The sequence below is a fragment of the Corvus cornix genome, chromosome 2 (assembly GCF_000738735.6).
Source record: "Corvus cornix cornix isolate S_Up_H32 chromosome 2, ASM73873v5, whole genome shotgun sequence".
Classification (NCBI taxonomy): Eukaryota; Metazoa; Chordata; class Aves; order Passeriformes; family Corvidae; genus Corvus; species Corvus cornix.
Window position 1 is genome coordinate 6,000,782 of NC_046333.1, and position 22,829 is coordinate 6,023,610.

General features: G+C 40.2%; 1 protein-coding gene across 7 annotated transcripts in view; it reads right to left on the reverse strand.

The window, feature by feature from the left end:
• PRKAG2 (protein kinase AMP-activated non-catalytic subunit gamma 2) overlaps positions 1 to 22,829 on the reverse strand; it is a 212,908-nt gene that overhangs the window by 23,901 nt on the left and 166,178 nt on the right. For all 7 annotated transcript variants that reach the window (XM_039570812.1, XM_039570818.1, XM_039570826.1 and 4 more), the window contains one exon: positions 4,771 to 4,880. In XM_039570812.1, the coding sequence (XP_039426746.1) occupies positions 4,771 to 4,880 (110 nt within the window). The remainder of the gene's footprint in view (positions 1 to 4,770; positions 4,881 to 22,829) is intronic.

Consider the following 22,829-nt stretch of genomic DNA (forward strand, 5'->3'; position numbering starts at 1 on the left):
ATTATTAAAACCCAAATTGACTCGTAACAGGCACGAATATCATTTAGTCAAAGATTAGATAGAGCTTTTGACCCAAAGAGAGCTTATGCAAGCTCCACATGACACAGCCACTACATTTGCTAACAGATCACTCCTGGACTGCAGATTGCTGCTTGACACAAAGCAGGGAAGTCCCTGTCTTACATTCACCTTCTACGCTCCTCTTCAAGGGTTAATTGCTCTGCACTAGAAAACAAGCTAATCCTTCTCATCTTTATGTAGTCTGGGCAAAGCCACAACAAATTAATACATTTCTTTCAAGGTCAGACAAAAATCTGGCCTTAAGAAAGCTTCTGGAGTTAAGCTTCAGAGATTGCTATAAGCTAGGTAAGAGGCATTTCCTTAAAAAATTCTAATACAGTTCAGGGTGGGGGGGAAATGCATTGGTCTCTAAAACAACCAGATGCATCCAGCAACAAGGAAAAATCGAAATCACATTAAATTACGTTAGACAAAGTAACCTGACAGATAGAATGTGAACTAAGTGTTGTATTTCATTCATCTTTGAATTTAATACAGGAATTGTTTTCCATCAAAGGAAAAGATCCAATGGCTGTGTCACTGTATGTACTTGATACAGGTTAAAACCAAAAAAAAGAAAGGAAAGGCAGACCTGGGTGTCTCCTCCTTCCTCCAGATCATCTGCACACTAAATGCATGAACACTTGCACAGCGCTCAAATGCTGTGTGAAGACACAAGCTGGTGAGCAGTAAATTTTCATTCAGCTCAGTGACTTCCTGAAGTCTATTATAAAGACAATCCAGATCCATATTTATATTTAGCATAATTAGAATGAAGAAGAGCAGTAAGTGAATGCTTAGAGTAGCCCTTCAAAGGACAACCCCCTCACCCTTGCTAGGGGCTGTGAAGGGTTTATTCTCCTGGTTGCATCTCAGGAGATGTGTGCAAAAGACAAGAAAGTTTATCCACTGTGAGCTGCACACTGTTGCAACTTGCTCCATTTCCCCACCATCCACAGTCAAATTTCCATACTTCACAGGAAAGCTCATAACATCTAATTGTCTCCTGACTCCCTTCCTGGTCAGATCAGACTTATGAAGTTTCTTTAATGTGTGCCAAGCAAAGATAGCATCTTCCCTGAGAAAAGCCAAAGGCTGCAGCCTGTCACAAACAAGGAGCAGTTGTGGGTCACAGGCAGGGGAAAGCCACAGTCATGAAGTTCAATATGATTCTATAAATATTTATGAGGAGCAAATAAGTATTAATAAACTGAAAGGGTGAAAGAACAGTCCACTGTCAGTCTAAATCAAAGAAACTGTGCCAGCCAGCACTTTCCCAGGCAACATCTGCCACTTCAGGGTTCAGCACGGGATAGGCACCACTCCAGGCAGGTAGACTGGATGCAGATCCTGCTTTGGGGCAGCCCTAAGTGAAACCTCACTGAGGCAAACTGGGCTGTGCTAGTTGGCCTCAGGCAGGCCAACAGAGCAGGGCTCAGCACACTGTATTCCTTTAGTGTGGATGCTGTGTGCCAAGGGGCACACTGTCTTGCTGAAGCACAGCTCTCCTGCACCACAGGAGCTGATGCCCAGCAGAGGTGCAAGAGCCACAGCACAGCTGTCCCAGCCACGTGCAGGTGCCAGGTAAAACACACACGTGTGCTCTGGACACTCCAGCCCAGCGTGCTGTGCCAGCACTGGGAGCTGTTGGCAGCTGCTGGAATCAAGCCCCCCATGCCTTCTGACTGACACATAAGCAGGGCTGAAGAGACTCAGCCCATCCTGCTCTTTAATAGCTGCTATTTCTGCTATTTAAAGCCTTCTTTTTATTTCCAATGTAAGGGCATCTCACCATCCCCTCTCTTAGGGCTAAAACAAGGTTCCTTATGAAACTCTACACTAATTCCCTTACAGATACTGAGACTAAACATTTACTTTTATGAATCAATGTTGCTTCAGTGGTATGACCTGGTGCCACATTATATAAGGATATATAATTATATAGGGATATATAAGGATATAAGGATATTATATAAGGATAATATCTCCACTTTTCCCACAGCTAACAGTAGGTTTAGAATACTTTCCACAGTATCTCATGAATAATTTTCCAGGGTAGAAACACGTGATGTGTGCTGTGATCGCTGACCAGCAGAGGGAGACGGGATACTGCAGCCAAACAAAAATCCAAAATCCAGACTCTTTCAAAGGATGCCATGAGAACTCAACCCAGCTCCATTTTTAATTCTTCCTCCATTGATTATTACCAGCTTTTATTAAAGGAGGCAGAAAGTGAGCCCTTATGTTGTGTGTTTTAGCTCTAACATTATTCAAAACCAGAATTCAAATCTCTGGAGAACTATTTCAAGGCACCGTATCTTTTTTTTTTGGTGGATGTTTTTTGTTTGTTTGTTTGTTTTTTAAATTAGGAGAAACACTGATGTGGGTAGGAATGAAACAGACCCAGCAAAGACAAATATGCATATGAGAGGATTCATGGACACTGAATGTTTCAGAGCTGTGTTTTCAAAATATGAACTGATACACAGTCCTGAAGTACTGTACAATAAGTAATTTCTACATTAAAAATTAAAATGCAAAGAACAGTTTAGAAGTTTTATTTGCCCACCCTTATTGGGTTAATTCTCCACCATGTACTTATTCTGCTGTTTTAGACAAACAAAAGAAGCTATTCTATTTTTGCATTCCATACACGTTCCTGCACCAGCCACACCAATCAAACTGAATGACCATAATGTGGTTTGAAGACACTGATGGTGGCACATGAACACAGGGGGCCAGGTAAAGAACCAAAGGGAAATACTTAAAAGACCTCCTAGCAGTGTAGGCCAGGTAATCATTCAGATCTACCTTTTTAGTGTTTTCTTAAACAGTTTCACAAAATCTGCTAAGTTGGAGGACAGTGCCCATGCTGGAAGAGGACTCCTGCTTTACAGTATTATGACTTTATAAATTAAAAGTAATGCAAATGGATTAAATGTAATAGTGCAAAGTCAAAAAAAAGCAGTTTAGAGGGGGGGAAAAAGCTCCTCACCAGCAATACAAACTCAAGATTTGGTCTGTATTTATTGTATACTAGCATCTGAATGAGCAACTCCAGACTTCCCTTCCCTGCTTTCAAACACCTGGAGAAGCAGACTGAGAATATGACTCTATGATCACAGACCAAGGCATACCTTGTTCTCCTCTAGCTGTAATCCATGACCATCACTGGAGATGCCAATTAAGACAGGGACTTTGGTGAAGTGCTGGTGGAAGTTTTTCCATCACCATTAAGTCACCTGCTCTCCTTTATGGTGAAAACTCACAAGGCTCACTCACTCACTCACACTCTGTCTCCCCAGGTGTTACCTCCCACTGGCTCACGAGCTGGGGAGGAAACTCTCACTTCTTTAATAGCATTATCTCAACACAGCTCCAGCAATGAAAACCGGTATCTGGCATGATCTAATTCATCAAGAAATCTGGAGACTCCAAAAGGAATCAGTGGCCTGCCCCAAGGGCCTCAACATTAACTGGTTAATGGAATAAAGAACAATCATCTCTCCACCTGCAACAGTGACGAGGCTCAAGCCTTTGACCCAGGTGAGCACTGACAAAGCAGGCCATGGGTCATGCCCATTGCAGGCACCAACTCCCAGCACGCCATCTCATGGTGTGAGGAAAAAATACCCCCTGGAATGAAAAGGAGGCCAACAGTCTTTGAGAAGAGCTGAGAGAGTACAGCGAACCCCACCATCCTAAATCTGATTTTTCAGATCAAAGAGGTCTGAATTTTTTACTCAAGAGCTGACAGTCATCCTCTCTTTCAGGCAGAAGAAAGGAAACATTGAAGAACTTTTCCCCCCTCTAAGACGGTGAAAAAGTCAATGCAGATTTTCCACCTTTCAGATCACAGCACTCAATCCAACATTATATACAATTATCTGATACACAAGACGGTTCTGTGAATGTTTTGGGAACGAGTATCTGTTACATGGCTGCCTCTGACTGTGGAAAGCTGAGGTCTGAGTAGTACATTCCAGACCAAAATTACTTAATGGGCTTAGTTAAGTCAGAATTGGAGCATCTTTACAAGGAAAAACACACTGAAACAGCAAAAACCAAAGCAAGCAAAAAAATACCAATTGCAAAATACAGGAAACAAAGAAAGCCACAGCTTTCCACCACACTGCAGAACAGATTAGTCTGCTTCTATAGCAGGCAGCTAATGCCTTCTTTTGGCAAACAAACTCTTCAGACAGAGCCAAGAGTCTAGCAGATGATTTACTGATTAAATGCAAAATGAGAAGCTGAAAACAAAAATTTTCTGGAGAATGTAATAATTTGCATAATTAAGCCATCCATTTGAGTCCTAAATTGTCTTATCAGTATAGCAGGAACAGACTCATAGCACCTGGGTACTCTTTAGCTGTTGCACAAGGATCTTACATCAAATGTCTTTTTGTAGATTCAGGTAGCCATGAAGAGGCCAATATAAGTTGGGCTCATTTGAAATTTTTATTTTGATAGAGATTCCAACTGCAGAACAAATTACATCCTCTCTTTCTGTTCTGCTAGGAAGTCTTTCCCCCAACTCCTCCTCTAGCATAACATGAAAGATACAGTTGAAACAATACAGTTTTCTACAGTCAAAGCACAGCACTATGGCAGTGCTTCTCTTCAAGAGATCAGCTTTCACTTAACAGTCAGGAAACATTAAAAAAAAATGAACTGCAAGCAAAGGCAGACTGAAAGGAGTATACTCACTTGTAGCGTAGTGTCGAAAACAACAAGCTTAGAGCTTGTTGGAACAATGTCATAACACTTGTGTGACCTCATGAATCGCACATAAATGTCACTTTCCGATTCTTCAAGTGCTGCAAGTAAAAACATGTTGTTTTATTTAAGTAACCTTTAAAAAAAGAGCAATAAAAAGCATGGCAAATCAACTGAACACCACCGCAGAAGGACAACCCTAAGGCAAAAGTCAAATTCACACTTTCAGATCTGGACAGACAGTCACACATTTGCACTTTGCATTTCAGACTCATCTTTCCTTTCAGATTAAACAGAACAAAGACAAAATGCATTGTTCTTCTTTGATGAGAAAGGACTTCTGTACTGAGGAGCTACATTTTTTAAAATATCCTTTTTTTTTTTTTCCCCAACAGCAACCTACTGGAATATGCAGCTGAACTCTAGTTAAGTACAGAGAAGACAGCTGGAAACTTAAGTAGTGTCGGGCTTGACTAACTCAAGCTCCTTAAATTAGTATTTCTTGAATCTTACCTCTGCCTGTTCCACTGCCACATAGTAATTTTCTATTTTCTAAAGAAGCAGCAGGCAGGTTCTGTAATCAGCTTCATTTTCTTCAGGCTAAACAGAGCATCACAAATCCAACACTTTATTTACAAAAACAGGATCCACGTGGCTGGAATAGTTGTAGCATGGCATGTCTATAGCACAGACATGCAATCCAGTCCATATTACTTTAAATCTCCTTTGCATTTGCCACAGTTCAGATGCATATGCATACAACCCCCAGATATGCTCAGGTACATTAACTTTTTTCTTTTTTAAGCACTTTGGCCCTCCATTCTTTCCAGCAGGTACCTAGAACTTGGTCAAGGATAATCCCTCCATCAGAGATGTACCCTTTAGACCCTGTAATAATCCACAGAAACTTGATCATATATTAAACTTTGGAAGAGCAGAATAAAAAAGACAATAAGTAAAAAACCCCTTGAAATACCTACTGATCATTAAAGAACTTCATATTAGGGCATTAAAAACTCAGAATTCTCATTTGCTAGATTTGCTCAAAATCAGTTATCTTGCTCTGGATAAACTATTTGTCATTTCCACCAAATGGCTCAGCACAGGCTTTTCAGTCCAAATTTAGAGAAGCAAAGCCGGATCTGCCCTACAAGTGGCTGCTCCAGGATCCAGCCTCTTCTATGTACTAAGCAAGTCCTTCATCTCCTACTCCCATTACTCTTAAAACAAACAAACAAACAAACAAAGCCTATTTCCCCACTGAAACACAAACAACATGGAATAGAAGTTCCATAGGAATAGAGAAGACAGTGTCCAAAATGGAGGAAGTGGAAGAAGAAAAAAAATATTTGTTGGATTTATGTTCCTACAGAAGTCAGGATCAGAAGTGGAAATAGAAGGAACTTGGAAAAATTGGTAAGAAATTAGGAAACCATGTGAGGTAACTGAGAGGGAAAGGATTAGGCAGACGGACTTGGACAATGTTGGTAGGAAGCCACCTTCTTGGGGTGATCCCAAAGAGGAATGGGTACTGACTCATCAAGGGCATGTATAGGAGAGCTAAAAAAAGTAGTTTCTAAGTTTGTAAAGTCTATAATATACTACCACTTATCATCCTCTAACTTCTGAAGTACCATAAATGGCTACTGTCTGCAGGAAATTAATTACTGTCTGCAATGGAGCTGTCAGAGATTTTTGTTGTGTCAGTTTTGTTTAGTTATTTTTTTAGACACACAAATTAGAAGCAGAGAGGGGACGAGATACTAAGAAATAGAAACAATATTATATGAATATTGAAATGACAGACCAGTAAGTCTGGTCTTTAGAAAGTTATGTTTGCTTCTACAACCCTAAGTGCAGTCCCTCTGTGCAGTATCAGAGTCCTTACTTACTTCAATCTCAAGTTCATAAACAACTAAGATATTATAGGTAGAAACACACATAGAAACACCTCAAAGTCCACCAGAATAGCGGCATCACCATCCCTGGATATGTTCAAAAAAGGTGTGGATGTGGCACTTAGGGACATGGGACTGGTGTTAATAGTTGCACTTGATGGTCTCAAGGGGTTTTTTCCAACCTACGTGATTCAATGACTCTATAAACCACAGAACAACCAGCTGAAAAAAATGAACACTCAGAGCACGTCATGGCTCCACGGAGTCTTGCCAACTCACCAACAAATTTCAAATGCATCAGGATAACAAGCACAGTAACTGTGAGCCCAAACAATTCAATCAGGGGAGGCTGTTCACAGCAGCCACAGCCAGGAATGCTGATCAGCACAGTGAAGGTGTGCCCATAAACCCTCCTCTCACTTACCAAACATTCCCACCCTCCAAACACAACTTCAACTGGACCTCAACAATCCCCACCCAGATGCACAGGACTGGTGAAGTGTTATCTCACCCTCTGCTGTCTTCCAGTTCAGGGGAGACACCACAAAGCAACTGCTTCCCTTTAATTTTAACTGGAAAGTTACAATTAAAAGAAGCATGAGACAACCATCTGTGAGCCCTGTTAACACCCCCGTAAACAGCTAGGAAACTCTAGCAGGATCTGGACAAGGATCCAATTGTCCAGCTGGAACTGAGGTTTATTGCTACAGAACATCCTTATACTATAAATAAGTACAATGCACCTCTTTATTAGTTATTAACTAAACATGCAAAACATCAGCACCACTGACTTAACTCTCATGTCCTACACCACTCCATCAAGTGCCTGCTGGAAAGGATATTTAAGACCTTCTAACACCTTCAGCTACCTGGGGATACCAAACAGCTGCCACAGCCCAAATCTTTGTACAGGTATTGTGTATTATGTATATACACAGCTGTTCAATGGAGAAAAAGGTCTCCCGAACCAAAGGCTCAGCACGTCTCAGGAATGCACTCACACCCATCTGTCCTGCATAGCACAATTGCACAGGGCATAATCTTCTTTACAGTTTCTCTCCCCTTCCTGAGGAAAAACTTGCTGCTTTGGGTTGTATCCAACCACCACTGTGCTGCAAACATAAATAATCAAGTAAGAACACCCTCGTCTCCATGAGGATATTTCTACTTTATTACCTGCTTAGTTTCTTGTTCCAGTCTTATTTGTTTTCCCAATAAATGCCCATTCTTTCTGAAGCTTCTGCAGTTTTACCCAGCACCTGCAAAGCAGCACTTCCTTCAGACAGACATGGACAGATCCCTTCTGGCTTGACTTACAACCTCCCTCGGTCTCCGCACGTCATCTCTGATCTGCACCTGAGATCATCTGCCCAACATGCAGGAGGTATGAACACAGAACTGCCTCCAGCCAAACCTCAGCTCGCTACAGCTCATGCTCTGGAAATCAGCTGGCTCACAGAGCAGATTCCCAGCAGGAGGCATCTGAATCTAGAGCAGGATCGGGCAGGAGAAGAATCCACTAATAAGTAGTTGAATGTGTATTTATTTCCATGGGGATGCTTGTTCAGGAAAGCTTCCCTTTTGAAGATTCATCTGAAAGTTATTTTGCAAGTGGACATTGCCCATGTGCACCCCCTTTCCCCAAGCCATAGGTGAAGGGAAAAATATCCAAATTCCCACTGCTGTTTCTTGTGATTTTTAATAGAGCAGAAAGAGACGCCATCCGAAGGTTACAAATAAACCCTGTTTGACACCTGAAGTTGAGCACCTTGTCACAGAGGCTTTTACAGAGTAAATTCTCTGCACTGTCATTTTATTTGTTCCTACTGTTAGAGATCCTTTGAAGAGTAGAAGATCAATCTATTTGTATTTCTGTCCCAAATCTTATTCAATAAAATGATTTTTACTTCCTTCCTTTCTCCCAGCCTTCCCTATAACATGACAGATGCTTTTGTTTTTTATTGTTTTTTATTTCAGCCAGTAAATATTATTTACAAGAGCATCATAGCTTTTTTTTTGACAGATTAATTATTCAACAATACTGACTCAGAGATTGCAGTGGGACTCCATACTAAGAATAATTGTCTGTTCAGAGAGCTCCAAGGTAGAACTACCATCTGAATACTCATGAATGACACAGAAACTTCTGCAGCATTGCTGAAGCCATTTCCTCAGAGATCTACTGAACAGATGCCTTCAGTTCCACTCATACCTTTGCCACCACGCACGGCACTTTCCTACTGTAGCTTTCCCCTCAGAATCTCAAGGCCTTCAAAAGAAGAAAAGAGGAGAGGGAAAAACAAACAAAGGAAGAAGTGCCTGCAGATCGAGAATAGGAATATAATGTCAACACTTATGGAAAAGCTTCCAAATACTGCAACATAAAAGAACTATAGAAACTTCCTCAGAAGTGTCTACTGCAAGCCACAGCCTGCATTTCTGGGCTGTGTTCTTACTGGGCTGGCCCAACAACAAGATCCTGGACCACATGTGCTTCCTGATTTCAACAATACAACATCATTACCTTTTCTATTATATTTTATGTTACAGCTGTATTATGCTCCTGGTATCCAGTCATATTTCAAGTTCAGTCATTGGTTTCAGGAGCATTTGAAAGGAAGACAGAGGTTTCACAGAGGCTGGGTGGGTTCTCTCACCTTCTTTAAAGCATTAATTCCACCACAACCATGCCACAGCAGCTCCCCATAGCATCCGTGTCCTCATGGCTAGATTGAGTGCTGGGACCTCTGGCAACCCTCAGTCACTGGAAGAACTCAAACTTCTGAACCTAAACCTTCTTATTAACCTAAACAACTGTTTGTATAACTGACTTCTCCAAGCTTCATATGAAATCAACTGCCAACTTTTAAAGGCCTTTTAAAAAGTAGGGAAAAACCAGCAGATAGCAGTATGTAAAAAAATACACTCAGATAACTGCCCGGCCTGGTGAACAGCTTGGAGGAAGACAGAAACCACAAATGTACGCAGTAATTACACCACTCCCTCTGATTTTGTAAGAACAATCAGCATAGAAACTGTGCAACTTAAAAAGCTTAGGATTTTCTTACAGCAGCCGGAGCTGAGCTAAGCACTCCCAGCTCCCAGCACTACTTTTCACCTTGACTACTATTGGCATAATCATCTCCCCTCAGCCAGATCCAATGGACAAAAGGAAATGGGGAAGTAGAAATGTAGTTTTGCAATGTTCTCACTTGTACTAAATAACCTAGTTAGTGGAAAACACACTTCATTTTCTCTTACTGCACACATACATATCTGCACTTCAGGGTACTCCAAGCCATACTTCTATTTTAGAAGTCATGTGATATGCTGAATATCACATTTCAGATGCCAGAGAATTAAAATATTAGAGACCACAACGTTTACTATGGAACTGATCCAACTGCAATACATTAAGTCAAATTTATTGGTGTAATTATACTGATAAACTTTATTGAAAGGTGTTATACCAAAGTATTCTATAGTATTCTCTCATATATACATATATATATATACAGACATATATATATATATATTTTTATATATCTATTTATTTATCTCCTGCCCTTTTCTTACACTAGAAGCTACACAGGACAAGGACAGCATCTACATCTAAGATCAGCTTAGGTGTGCCAAATGCTGCCAGAAGACACCAGGGTGAGCAACAATCACTTCAATAAGCCAGGACAAGTTACCCTCTCTCCCTCCTTTTAGAGATAACCCTTGGCAGAGAATACAACAGGTAAAAGACATCATCAACCCTGTAAATTGTTCTTCTGACTGCGGTTTTATCTGAAAGCTGTCACCAAAAATGGCTTTAAAGTTTCTGATAATTCCTGCTCTGAATTTACTGAAGGAGTTCCTTAATATCCTTGAAAACCTCCTACACAGTTTTCACAGTACTGGAGATTGTAGGAGTTCTAGTGTAAGTCACTAACATAATACAGATCTGGAAAAAACATCCACAGTGGATACAGCTCATCCACTCCAAGAGCAACAGTGACACTACTCAGAAGGAACCATAAACTATTCCTCACCAACAGGCCCTGAAACACAGCTTTTAAGGGAAGTGGAGGCATCTGGATGAAGCAGGGTTTCAAGAATAATGTTCTGGGAATCAAATGTCCAGGCAGGATTTTATCAGCATTCCTCAGCAGAGGGACAGAGATTCTGCAGAGGGATGCAGTACTCACTGTGTACAGGATGTTGCTGTGATCATGAACAAGAGCTTTACTTCAACCTACCTTCTAGAAGACAAATACGGCTCATTTGGCAGATTTTTAGCTAGGTTTGAATGATATACAAATTAAAATGTACATGGTATACCCAGTAAAAAACTTGGGAACCAAAGGGCTGTCAGAGAACAAGAAAATGCAATTTTTCACAGAGTAATGGTAAGGCAGCATGGCTGCTGAGTTTGCTGAGCTGTCTGCTAAAGAGCCAGGAACACTGCAAACAGTGGATGAGAAACCAGACACCAGAAGCTGAATCAACATCAGACTTGGTAGGAAGGGAATACTAACATAGTTTAAGAAGAACAAGCACAAGAGAAAAGAAGCAGTGTTGTACTGTATCATTTGATTTCTGTTTATTCATGAGGAAACTTATCTCAGAAAAAGAAAAAAACACCACCAAAACAACCTCCCATGTAATCAGCCACAGGGTAAGACTAAGTCGTAAAAAAAGACAGAAGAAGCAGGATGGTCACCAGGATACCCACTCTATATGGCAGAAGATAAATTACAGAACCACAGAATATCCTGAGTTGGAAGGGACTTCCAAGGATCAGAGTCCAGCTCCTGACTCTACACAGGACAACCCCAGAAGTTTTAGAACAGGCTTGACACAACTGTTGCAGAGATGGCAGCCAAGACTAGCAATGGACTACTTCCAATTACACAGACGAAACAAAAAAACAGGTATACAGTCCAATATATAGGAAATAATAGGATGACAGCGATAGGAGTTGATAACTCCATCACAAGCTGAAAGGCTTTTGAATGTAAAGAACAGAAAGAGAGAATGTAGAGACAGAAACAAGACTTTATTTTTCTTTCTGAGAACTGCAAAGAGCTTTAAAATATCCTGGAAGACCACACATTGAAGTTACACAGTAGCATTATTCATGCAGCCACGGGCTATTCAATATGGATGTTGCAGATTGAACATTTCCCACTCCAATCTAAAGGAATGCATGAGCTGGCAGATAAAGATTACAACAAGTTAACAGACATAAAAAACTCTGATACAAAGAAGTGATAGGAAATGTATCTAGAGATCAGTATCAGGAGCTTCTTCAGTGTTCCAAGATTAATTCAATTGCATATTACAGCATGGATGTATGATGTGACAAAGGAAAAGGACTTAAAAAAGACGTGTGAACACAGGAACAACAACAGAGTAAGTGAGCTCTCTCTTGCTAACTGCACCTCATCCTGCAAATAGGAAGAGGGTCCAGAGGCACACAAAGTAAGAGGGGAGAACAGGTACATGAACAGATAAATAACAGTGAATAGAGAAGTAAATGCACTGTCTTGTTGCTCAGGTCTTCAGAAGAAGGTTAATCCTTCTAATAACAGTAAAAGCTAAAAGAAACCAGAACACATGTTTAAGAACTACATTCAGATTTGCTTAAGACACTTTCAAACACAACCTTCAGTCCTGTGTGCACCTACTTTTTTTCTTTTTGCACACATTTTAGTGTGTTCTCTGAATTCTAGAGTCGGTGCAACTGCTCAGCCACTTTAGGTCACCAAGGTAATTGAGATGTTTTCTCCCCTTGTCACAAGGAGTTGCTTCATACACAGACCACAGGTTATTACGTATATGAGCAGGGGTCACCCTAGCTAAAAGCAACCATTCCTCAACTCTGCACGTTCATGAAGGAGAAGATATAGTACCAGTCTAAAGGAAAGCCAAACAAATTCAAATGCAGTCAGAATTCCTAGGAGTGTATTGAAGCACATTATTAAAAACAGTGTATTTGTAAGCACCTACAAAGGCAGCTCATCAAAAGCCATGAAGAAAGTCAACATGGCTGTGTCAGGAACAGTTCAGACTAATCAGTTTTTACCCAGAATAAAATGATCAACTGGATGAAAAAGAAAGTAGATACAAAATAAAAATAATAATAAAAAATCACAGTATGGTTGAGACACTGATTTCAAAGCAAGCACGGATATTACTGCATGAGGAAAAGACAGATAGAATCACCCCATGGTAGCTGCCTAACAAGCAATCCCAGCTGCAGCAAAACTAGTAATATTTCTTTTTTTTCGGTGGGTTTGCAAGACTGGATGACAACGGTGTGTTTTTAACAAGACATGGATGGACTCCAGTTCAAACTCTTCCCCAAGCTGGAACATTTGCAAGGCCCACCTTATGCAAATCAGGCAGAAAGGCACACAAGGTCATACTGCAGGACTTTACATTTCTACCAGTCAATCTGGAAGTGCTTTTACCAGTAGTTTGATACTTCCCAGTCCAAAAGAGTATCAGAGGATCAGGACTTCATTTTATTCTCTTTAGTGATCTTCAAAACAGGAACAGACCATGCTTCGAAGAGCTTGCAGTAAGAGTTAGAAATGGTTTCAAGACTTAAAACCTCACAATGTCTTCAAATTGAATTTATAAGTGACTTGGAGATAATACAAATATTCAGAAAACATCAAAATCTGAAAGAAACACTCAACTGGAAGAGTGCAAATTATGGAGTGACTAAATATCACAACTATTGAGAGAGATGTACCTCGTTATTAACTTAATTTGCTATGGCAGAAGTAGGGAAGAAAAGGCAGTTTGCTTAAACAAATAGGCAAACAAAAAAACCAGCACAGGTGTCAGAGAGCTATTACTGCATTCCAAAAGCTGGTTAAACAGAACAAAGCAACCTTAGGACACTGTACAACATCCTTCCTGAAAGGTCCTAAATGTGGAATGAGACAAGTGTCTACAAAAGCACATCCTGCTTAGAACAAAGGAGTTACTGGCTCTTGACAATACTTCAAAAGATCCACTTTTCTGGTTTTGAGGTTTAGATACCCACATGTCTTCAAATTCCTGCAGTACCTAAGACTTGTAAGAGAAAACTGATACAAATAGCTTTTTTGAAACAATGAAAGATTCGGATTGTGTTGCAGTCTTACAGTTGCAGCACGCTTCAAAATCCTGCACTGAATTTTGTTCCTCATTATTGGCGTTAGTAAGTCCTGGTAACTGGGCTGAGAAGTTAACGCTTCTGTTTTACTCCAGCTCTCCACTGGAAGTGTGGATAAGCAAATGATGACTGAGATTTGAGACAGACAAAAAAAGTGATGGGCAGCTTAAGAAACTCCACATTCCAGAGCTAATCATAGTAACTCTGAAGTTCCTTGTCCAGGCAGGCAGAGAAACTTATTTGTGTACAAGCAAGAGCTGCCTTGTTTAGGAACTAACTGGTAAACAGTATCAAAAGTCCAACTGAATACTTTTGAAACAGTGCTGTATCTCTTAAATCAACTTTTGGTCAAAGGTTTGTACTTTGAGAAAAGCATCCCTGTGGTTTTGTGAATAAAGGCAGCAACTTCAGCCTGCAACCTTAACGCTTCTAAGATTTTCACCACAACAAAGAATAAGATGACCTGAAGAATTTTCTAAAACATGTTCAAGATCTTCCCTTGACAACAGGCACTACAATTTTTCCCTAAGCATCCCAAGCAAAGATCTAAATTAAGATGTCGCCTGTCTGGAATGTGGGCCTGCTCTTCAAGATTGCGAGACACGAAACGCAAGAAACTAAAAATGGTATTAAACTTCTGAATATTAATATCAGCAACCACTTTGTGCAGAGTTGGATTCAAGGAAAGTTTAAGGTATGTGATTAACGAGAGAATAAACCAGCCTGTATCTCTGCTGGAAGATTAGTAAACAATTTGAACTTTTGCTGTATCTTGAAAACAAGCCCAAGCCCTACTAGATACACAATTTGCACACACTTTTAGAAAAGAAATAGTCATTTAAGTCTTCTAGGAATTAGTCAAACCTAAACACACAGCTTAACCAAAGCATTAATCACACGACAAGCATTTTCAAAATGAGCACACAGCATCTTCACAAGCTGCAGCCATATCCCTACAGAACAGGGCAAATACTTAATCTAGAAGCAATCTTCCACTGAAGACTGAACTCAAAGTATCAACACTTTAAGGAAGAAATACTTTTTAAGACTTCAGCCATAAGGGCTTTGGACTATGTTTGCTGAAGAAACAGTTTTGTGAGGTCTAATAAAATGTTGATCTCAAACCCTGAATGATCCTTACAATATCTTAACTTGAAGCCTTTAATAATTCCATATTTGTATTTTCATTTCTCTCTAGTCTGCCCGTGCACACTTCTTCTTCTCCCCCCCCCATGCATGCCAACACCCTCTAAATAGCTACTGTTGGCATTTCTTATAAAAATTTGACTCTGTATGCATGCTTTAATAGACTATCAAGTGTTCTGTTCCAATACACCCCTTAGGAGATTTACCTACAGCAAGTGTAGCTTGAAGCTACACAGAGAAAGAACCAACAGCTCCCTAACTCAAGCAGGTGACTTCCAACAGACATTCAACACAACAGATTTGGAAACAGTTTTCTGGAACCCATTTTACAGCTTTTATTGATCCCTCCTAAATACCACAGCTAAACTGCAGCTCTCCCCAAAGCTGACCTTCCTCTGAGCTGACACGACATCCATACAGAACAGCACTGGAGTTTTTGAGGGGTTCTTTTTGCTTTATTTTTTTTTCAGGAACTGACTCAAAATTATACTAGAGAAATTCAAGCAAGACTATGGCAGGAGAGATCCATGCAACTGCTTGTGTAGAGCAGAGCATTCACCTTCTGCACTCCGGCATTCACAGACTTCTGTCAAAGGCAGCCACACAATCCCTTTCCCCGAGTGATCCCGCTCCATCCTGAACCGGGTCGAAGCATTAAAGTCTGTCCTACAACCCATCCTACAGTAACTATGCTGGAAGTCAGAATACTGTTTCAAAGCTCTTATAGGAAGAGTTTATATCCATTTATTCTTGTGCCGATGCTGTTCTTCATCTAATTTCCCTCCCTGGTGTTTACCCCCTTCCCATCCCTTACAAGATGTTTTCATACACACAGTGTTACCACATCCCTTCTTGGCTTTCCTTCTACTGAGCTAAGTGAGCAAAGCCTCATGTTTTCCTCATAAATGGCCTTTTTCTGTTTGCTCCCTTGTCCAGCATCTCAGACATCTTTTTTCTCTCTGTCTTTAAATGATCAGATATTCAAAATAAGCAGCAAAAAAGGATACCACAGTGTGAGGGAACAGTACAAAGAAATCCTTTCTGATTCTGTTTCTTAAAATGCCCAGTGTCAGAATGAAACATTCCATCACAATAAAAAGAGAAAATAAAAATAATATCATAAAAAAATATACTAAAAAAACCCAACAAAACAAACCCCAATACAACTTAAGAAACACCTTAAAAAAAGGCAAAAGAAAAATCACATCACAAGTAAAACCACTGGTCTATAGCACAGGCAAATTGCTTTTTAGACAAAATGTAGGAGCGCCATTAACTTCTGCCACAGTCAAAATTGGTAAAATCACCCAATTGGTTCACTGAAACTGTAAAATCCATAAAAAATTCAGCAGAGGAGGAAAGAACCTAAAACCAAGTTAGTTTTATTCAAATAGTATTCAGAAGCTACCTTGAAGATATCCACATCATACTCAAAAACCTTTTAGGTGTGGTCCACTCTTAGGACAAGGTTATTTAAGCTTTCCAAAGCTCCATCCAGATGCCAAGCTGGATGCCTAAAAGACAAATTTGACTTTGCTCTAACATAGTTGGGCTTGTATTAAACTGCTTGGGCTTTATGTTAATGCCAGCCATTAGTGCAACCCTTCCACAGAAGGATTTCCCCCTGAATTGCCAGGTTTTCCATTTGTCAGTCTTCTTTACTCATAGAAGAGCCACAGTAAAGCCTACCACAACAGGCATCCAAGGCAAACAGTCCCAGTATGGAGAGGAACATTTTGCTTCAAGATACAAGAACTGTTCAGAAAAACAGTGCCATCAGCTCCTGTACTTACTCTGGAAATGCTGCATTTCAAACTTACCTACTTCCCCAAACCCATCCAATGCTAATACAGTTGTACATTCTGGAAGCTAAAAATACTCAAATCAACAAAGTACCTGCAGACAGATTGTTGCTACCCAAAGATCAAGCTCCTAACAAAAAGCAGAAATGGTGTCAGTGTCATGACTTCAGGCTCCAAATGCTGTGATCATGCACCCTTCAGTTATCAAAACCACAGTGCACATTACAAAAAAAGTCCTATCTTACAGAACACCCACATGTGCTGCAGATGATTAATAAGCAGAAACATTTCTTATGCTTGTTTAGCAACAGTTAGATTGAGCCAACTGATGCAAATATTCTGCTGTCATTCCTGTCACACTGGCATTATTACAGTTTGAACCAAGTCACCTCCATTCAGAACTCAGCCATGCCCCAAGGCAGTAGGTTTTCCAAGAGCACTGACTTGATCAGGTTAGCCAAATTTAACAGCACAGGGTATCAAACCACCAAGACAGTTACCTGTTTCATCTGTACTGCCCTGCCCACATACATGCAGGGCATTAAAGAAGTCTACTGGATACAACATTGGAAACCACCCCCTAGGAAGTTTCTTAAGGGAAGGGCTCTGTAGTCACCGTTCTCCATCCTGGTAGTGCTCAGCAAAGCAGTAACAAACAGCATTCTGGAGTCACCTACAAGGCCACACTGACACTGTCACATCACATCTTCCAGGTCTATCCTTGCTCAAGCCCAAGACACTGTGAACTCAATACCTCCCAACCAGGATATTGAGATGATATTGGCCAAAGACTTCAACCTCCTATCAAGCAGTTGCTTACCAGCTGTGACAGCCCCACTATCAAACCTAGCAGCTTCTGGACCAGCAAAGCTCTTGCCAGAGTTGATGCTGGCCCTCATCTGGTGCACACAGAAGTGACAACACCAGCAGGAGTGGCTGGTAAAGGTGACTGTAAATCAGTACTTGTCCATCAGACACTAACACATATGCATAGCCTGAAGCAGCAATATCATCCAAGTAGAAGAGAACACCTCGTTGTCCCAATATTTCTCAGGGATAGCTGCTGGCCAACAATGGCTTTCACTCAGAAGATAATGTTTGCAAATCATGCAGGTGCAACACTGGCTAGACACAATCAGCCCCAACACTTCCTGTAAAACTGTTCTCAGTTCCCTGCAGCTTTGCCAAAGCAATTACATGGAATCTCTGCCATGGTAAGCATTTTCTAGGAAGTCTCAGCCAGAATGGCTTCACTGTTTCCACAAAAAAGTTAGGGAAAATACATGTTTTGACCACATTAAAATTTTATGAAAGCTTTCTCATCAAGAAGCTCCTGCAACCCTCAAGACCCAAAGCAGAGATTTGAAGCATGTCCTATGTATCTTTTGCTGTACTAAAACATCACTTCCTAGATGGGTAAGGCTTAAAAATTTTTGCTTCCTGAGGAAGACTGCAAACTTTAGCTGCTAAATGGATTTCCTAGTCAAGACAGAGTAGGGCTTTCCTCACTGTAAGGCTAAATACCATGTTAAGAATAAGACAGTTGTATCTTCTGTAGGAGTAGGAAAACAGGACTGTTCGGAGACAGTGTGCACTGGGCTCACATGAACCCCCTGCAATACTTGCACAAGATAAAGACTCTTGTGTGGATCACAGAACAGCCTTCACTGAAGACAACAAACTTTCAATAGCTTCTCTTGCACTGCTCAATAAAGTTTTATACTTTTAATTACGTATCACTTTATACATAATTTTCACCTTTAAACTTTGAGGATGGAAATCTCCTGGAGGGGAAAAAAAAAAAGTATGATGTTACTATATAGCCAACTGGAAGGCAAAGGACAAGGTTGCCTAGGATGGTGGAGCACTTGACCATGATTTCTTGCATAAACGAATAAAGCTGAACATCTGAATACTCCACATATGTTGTTCTTTAACTACTTTGGAAAGTAGATCATAGGAAAGATTTTATGAATCTACTAATACCAATTATCATCTCTGCTTAACAATTTCTTACTATTCACTCAGGATTCTAAACTACGGAAAACTTAATACAAAACATCCCCTTATCACTATCACCGTGTCCCCTGGTATCTCAAAGCACATCTTGTGGGTAAAATGCTGTTTCTATGTGCCAGAGAGCATCAGCCGTAACAATCACATAATGAATGTTTATTAGAAATTAATTACAGTTGCAAAACAATGGCTTAACTTTACCACCTCCTAACCCAAGCACTTGATCCTTCAGTCTTAAGAAGGAAACAAAACCCAACCTGCCTATTAACATGCATTTTATTACAAGCTTCTTTTAATTATTTTTGGCCCCAGAGTGACATCTATTTTCATACCTTGATTCAGATATTCACTTGACAGCGGGAGTCCGGCAGGCAGGAAGAGCTCAAGAAACTATTTTTAATAAGACACAGTAAGAAAACCCACAGAGCAGGGAAGGAATGACCCCAGACACAACAGCAGCGAAGAGAAGATGCAATTACTGGTGAAAGTCTATTTCAAAGGACAGCCAGAAAGGAGCAGGTAACAGAAGAGATGCATGATTCAGGGAGAGTGAGATGAAGGCCAGAGCATTCCTAGGAGAGATTCCACTCTAATGCCAACTGTTTATCCAATGTCTAAATGCTGCTTGTGCAACAATCCAGAGAAGTAGAGCGTTCAAGAAGGAGCACATCGGTCCCATGACGCTGATGCTACAACTGCTGCACACACTCTGCAGAATTCCCTTTTTCCAGACTAGGAACTGAGCACAGACACAGCGTAACCCTGCAATTAAATTAACTCAGTCTGCAGAAAACACCTCCAAAAAGGGTTTGCAGATGCTACAGAAAAGTAGTTAACTCTGCTTTCAGCAGCTACTACTTAATTACTCAACGTGAGCAGAAGGAAGAGCTTAAAATGGGTAAGAGACAACATTGCAACAAAACTGGTTTCCAAAATAACATGCTAAAACTATACCCACTGAATCAATACACCTGACAGGCATCCATTTGCTACTCTACCCTAGTTTCTCCTCTCACAGCACAGGTAGATGTTGGAACACAACCATTTATGGAATTCCAGCTTAACAAATCAGAGCTTGTAAGTGTAAATCATTAACTAAAGTCCTTTTTCATATGAGATCTTTGGAATAATTTCTCGTTGTCCTTTTCCAAGCTCATCATATCATCCGTAAAAGAAAACCCAGAACCACTCCTGACACTTATCAGAAGCAGAAATAATCTTACTATAGAAACATTACTGCACAAACACTGGAGCTTAAGAAGAAAACCCATTATATGTATGAAGATAACCAGTTTTTGATAATTTATTACCTTCATGAGAGGTCTCAGCACTGTATTTCAGGCTACAATGAAAAACTCCACACCCATCAACAGGTAGCTCTCACACTTTTTGAGGAAATGTAGGTAGGTCATTCCCATCCAAGGAACGATGAGCAGGATGAGTTCAGACTATTTTACTCAGAGTTTTCTGTTTAAGCTGAGCACCCTTCAGTTAAAAAGAGACTCTGGACTTCTTACATGGGAGTTTTTCCTTTCCTGCTCTGACTGCTGCTTGCAGAAAGGTACTTTAGGGAGCCCTAAATAAAATAAATATCCCTGGCCTATCCAGTCCTTCTCCTCTGTGCACATACTGAGCCTGCAGCCTGTTTCAGCCGTGGTGCATTGGAGCTGTTTAACATCATCTCACTCAGATACAGACTCACACATCACCCAAGCAACATTATGAAGCCAGCCCTAGACAGAACCAGTGACCCACCCAGTAGGAAGTTATGCTGATCTTAGAGAGTTCAGCCAAATATATGAATATGTTTTAAGCAAAACACATGACCAGCACTTCTCTCTGCAACAATAACATCCTATCTAATACTGTCCATGCTAATTAGGTACCAACCAGTTTATATACATTCTTTTTATATAAACAAAATTAAAACAGCTCTTCAATTGACAGCACTGTTTTATTTAGAAGTCACATCATCAGGCCAGACTCAGCATATTTCATTACAGTACTACATAGATCATAAATCTTTCTAGCACCATTTTTTTCAATTTCACTCTCTTAATTAGAATCCAAATTAAATGAATGCCTTCTGTCCTTTCACATTCTCATTTGTGTAACCTTTCAGGACAGGGACAAACAAATCCATTTCACATACCGGATGGCATTCAGTGCACACACTGAGCCTCATTTTTCAGCTCTTTTTATTAAGCTCCCTGTTTCAACAAAACTGCAGCATAATTTGATACACAAAATAGTTAGCAACTGTTGATGGATACAGAACTGGAAAGCTCACAAGAGCAAGTACTCCAAAGCCAGGAAAGCAGTTCCAAAACAAGTCTCAAATTTCTCATTCAACTCACAATTTTAAGTGTCAGAAGAGAAACTTTAAGTTTGACAAAAGATCCATCAGTTACAGTTTGGCTACAGCCACTTAATGAAACCTTATCAAGATTTCTAAGGTGTTTCTCAACTTCTGAGCACTTACCACTTGCCATCCAACAACAAAGTGAACATCTCAGATGTCATTTTACTCTCCCACCCCCAATATTAGCACAAATACAACGACAGCAACCAGTGCAAAAATTTAGGTCATAAAACAGGTACTGCAACTAAGCTGCCGCATTTCCAGCTGCATCTCAATTTTCTATGAGTCTCTTTCTCTGGGCCCTCTCACACAGAAGCACTCTGGGCAGCAGGGTTTGGTCTGACATTCACACTCTCACTTTTAGTCACATCCTAGGTTCTGAATACAGCACTCTACATCCTTTACACTTGGCTTTAAAATCAGGCCTAAAGCCAGGTTCTCATTTAGTCTGAAAGGCTAATAAGGTGACTGCTTCCTTTCAAAACTCACACCCTACTTTAAACTGGCCAGAGGTTTGCTATTAGACATGATCTTTTGACAGGCCCCTGAACTGCTCTCACCCACCCAGCATGAGCATCCGCAAAGCCTGCACTTTAGAGCTAAACGAATTAGGAGACAAAAGCAAAACAGAAGCTTGAAAGTCAGAAAAAAAAAATCTGAAACTACTAAACTTTCTAAAGAATTCAGATTATTTTATTGCAGGGTTTTAGAAGACATGTAGATCTTTACTCTTATCAAGTGTCTCCACATAACCCTATGTTATACTTTTAAAAGTGCAAAAGTGTTTCAAAACTGAAGATTTGTAGTTTCAGATTTTTTTTTAACCTAGAGATCCTTTCCAGATACTTACATTTGTAAGATGTTTAAAATAGATTTTAAAATGGCTTAACTATTAATGATTCAGCAGGTTTTAGGAACTTGTATCTCACAGTAGCAAGCTTTATGTAAAAATAAATAGATAAATCGGTAACTTTGTACCTCTCCATAAGCATAACATGAATGCCTAACCAAAAATAGTTAAACAGTGTGAGGAAAAAAACCCCTACAAGTTAGTACCAGATCCCCCCCACCAAATACTCATACTTAAGCATGTTCAAGATGCACAAAGGCACAAGCATTTCATTGCAATTCAAACTCTGTCTGGACTCCAAAAAAAAAAAAAAAAAAAAAAAAAAAGGCAGCTCAAAGAATGTAATTGTTAAGAGCTTCCTTTTCTCTCACACAGAAAGATTAAAATAAAAGGTGTTACTTTTCCAGACCAGTCCCACAACTGCAGGCAGCATGCTAGTAACCAAGAAGCTGCCTTATTAGCATACAAGCTTAGATATATCTTCTCACAGAATGACTCAGCCTGCTATTTCCAAAGTTTTCCTTAAATATTTGTCCTACATTTTACAATAGGAGTTACCAACTACAGAAAAACACATCCCATGAAGTCTTAGCCACCTCACAATGCTGAGCATAGAGATTAAGCCATGCATCCACATTTGCATCCACTAAGCTAATCCTTTCTGAAAATGAAAGCTCGAGATATTCAACACAGATCTTTCAGAGGTAAAGTGGCTGCTTGGTGCAAGTTGGAGGAAAAAAAACATCCACGCTTTCCCACAGCACGGTTTGGTGCTTGCAAGAAGGAAAAACTTGCCAGGAGTTGCCCTGTGAAGCACAGC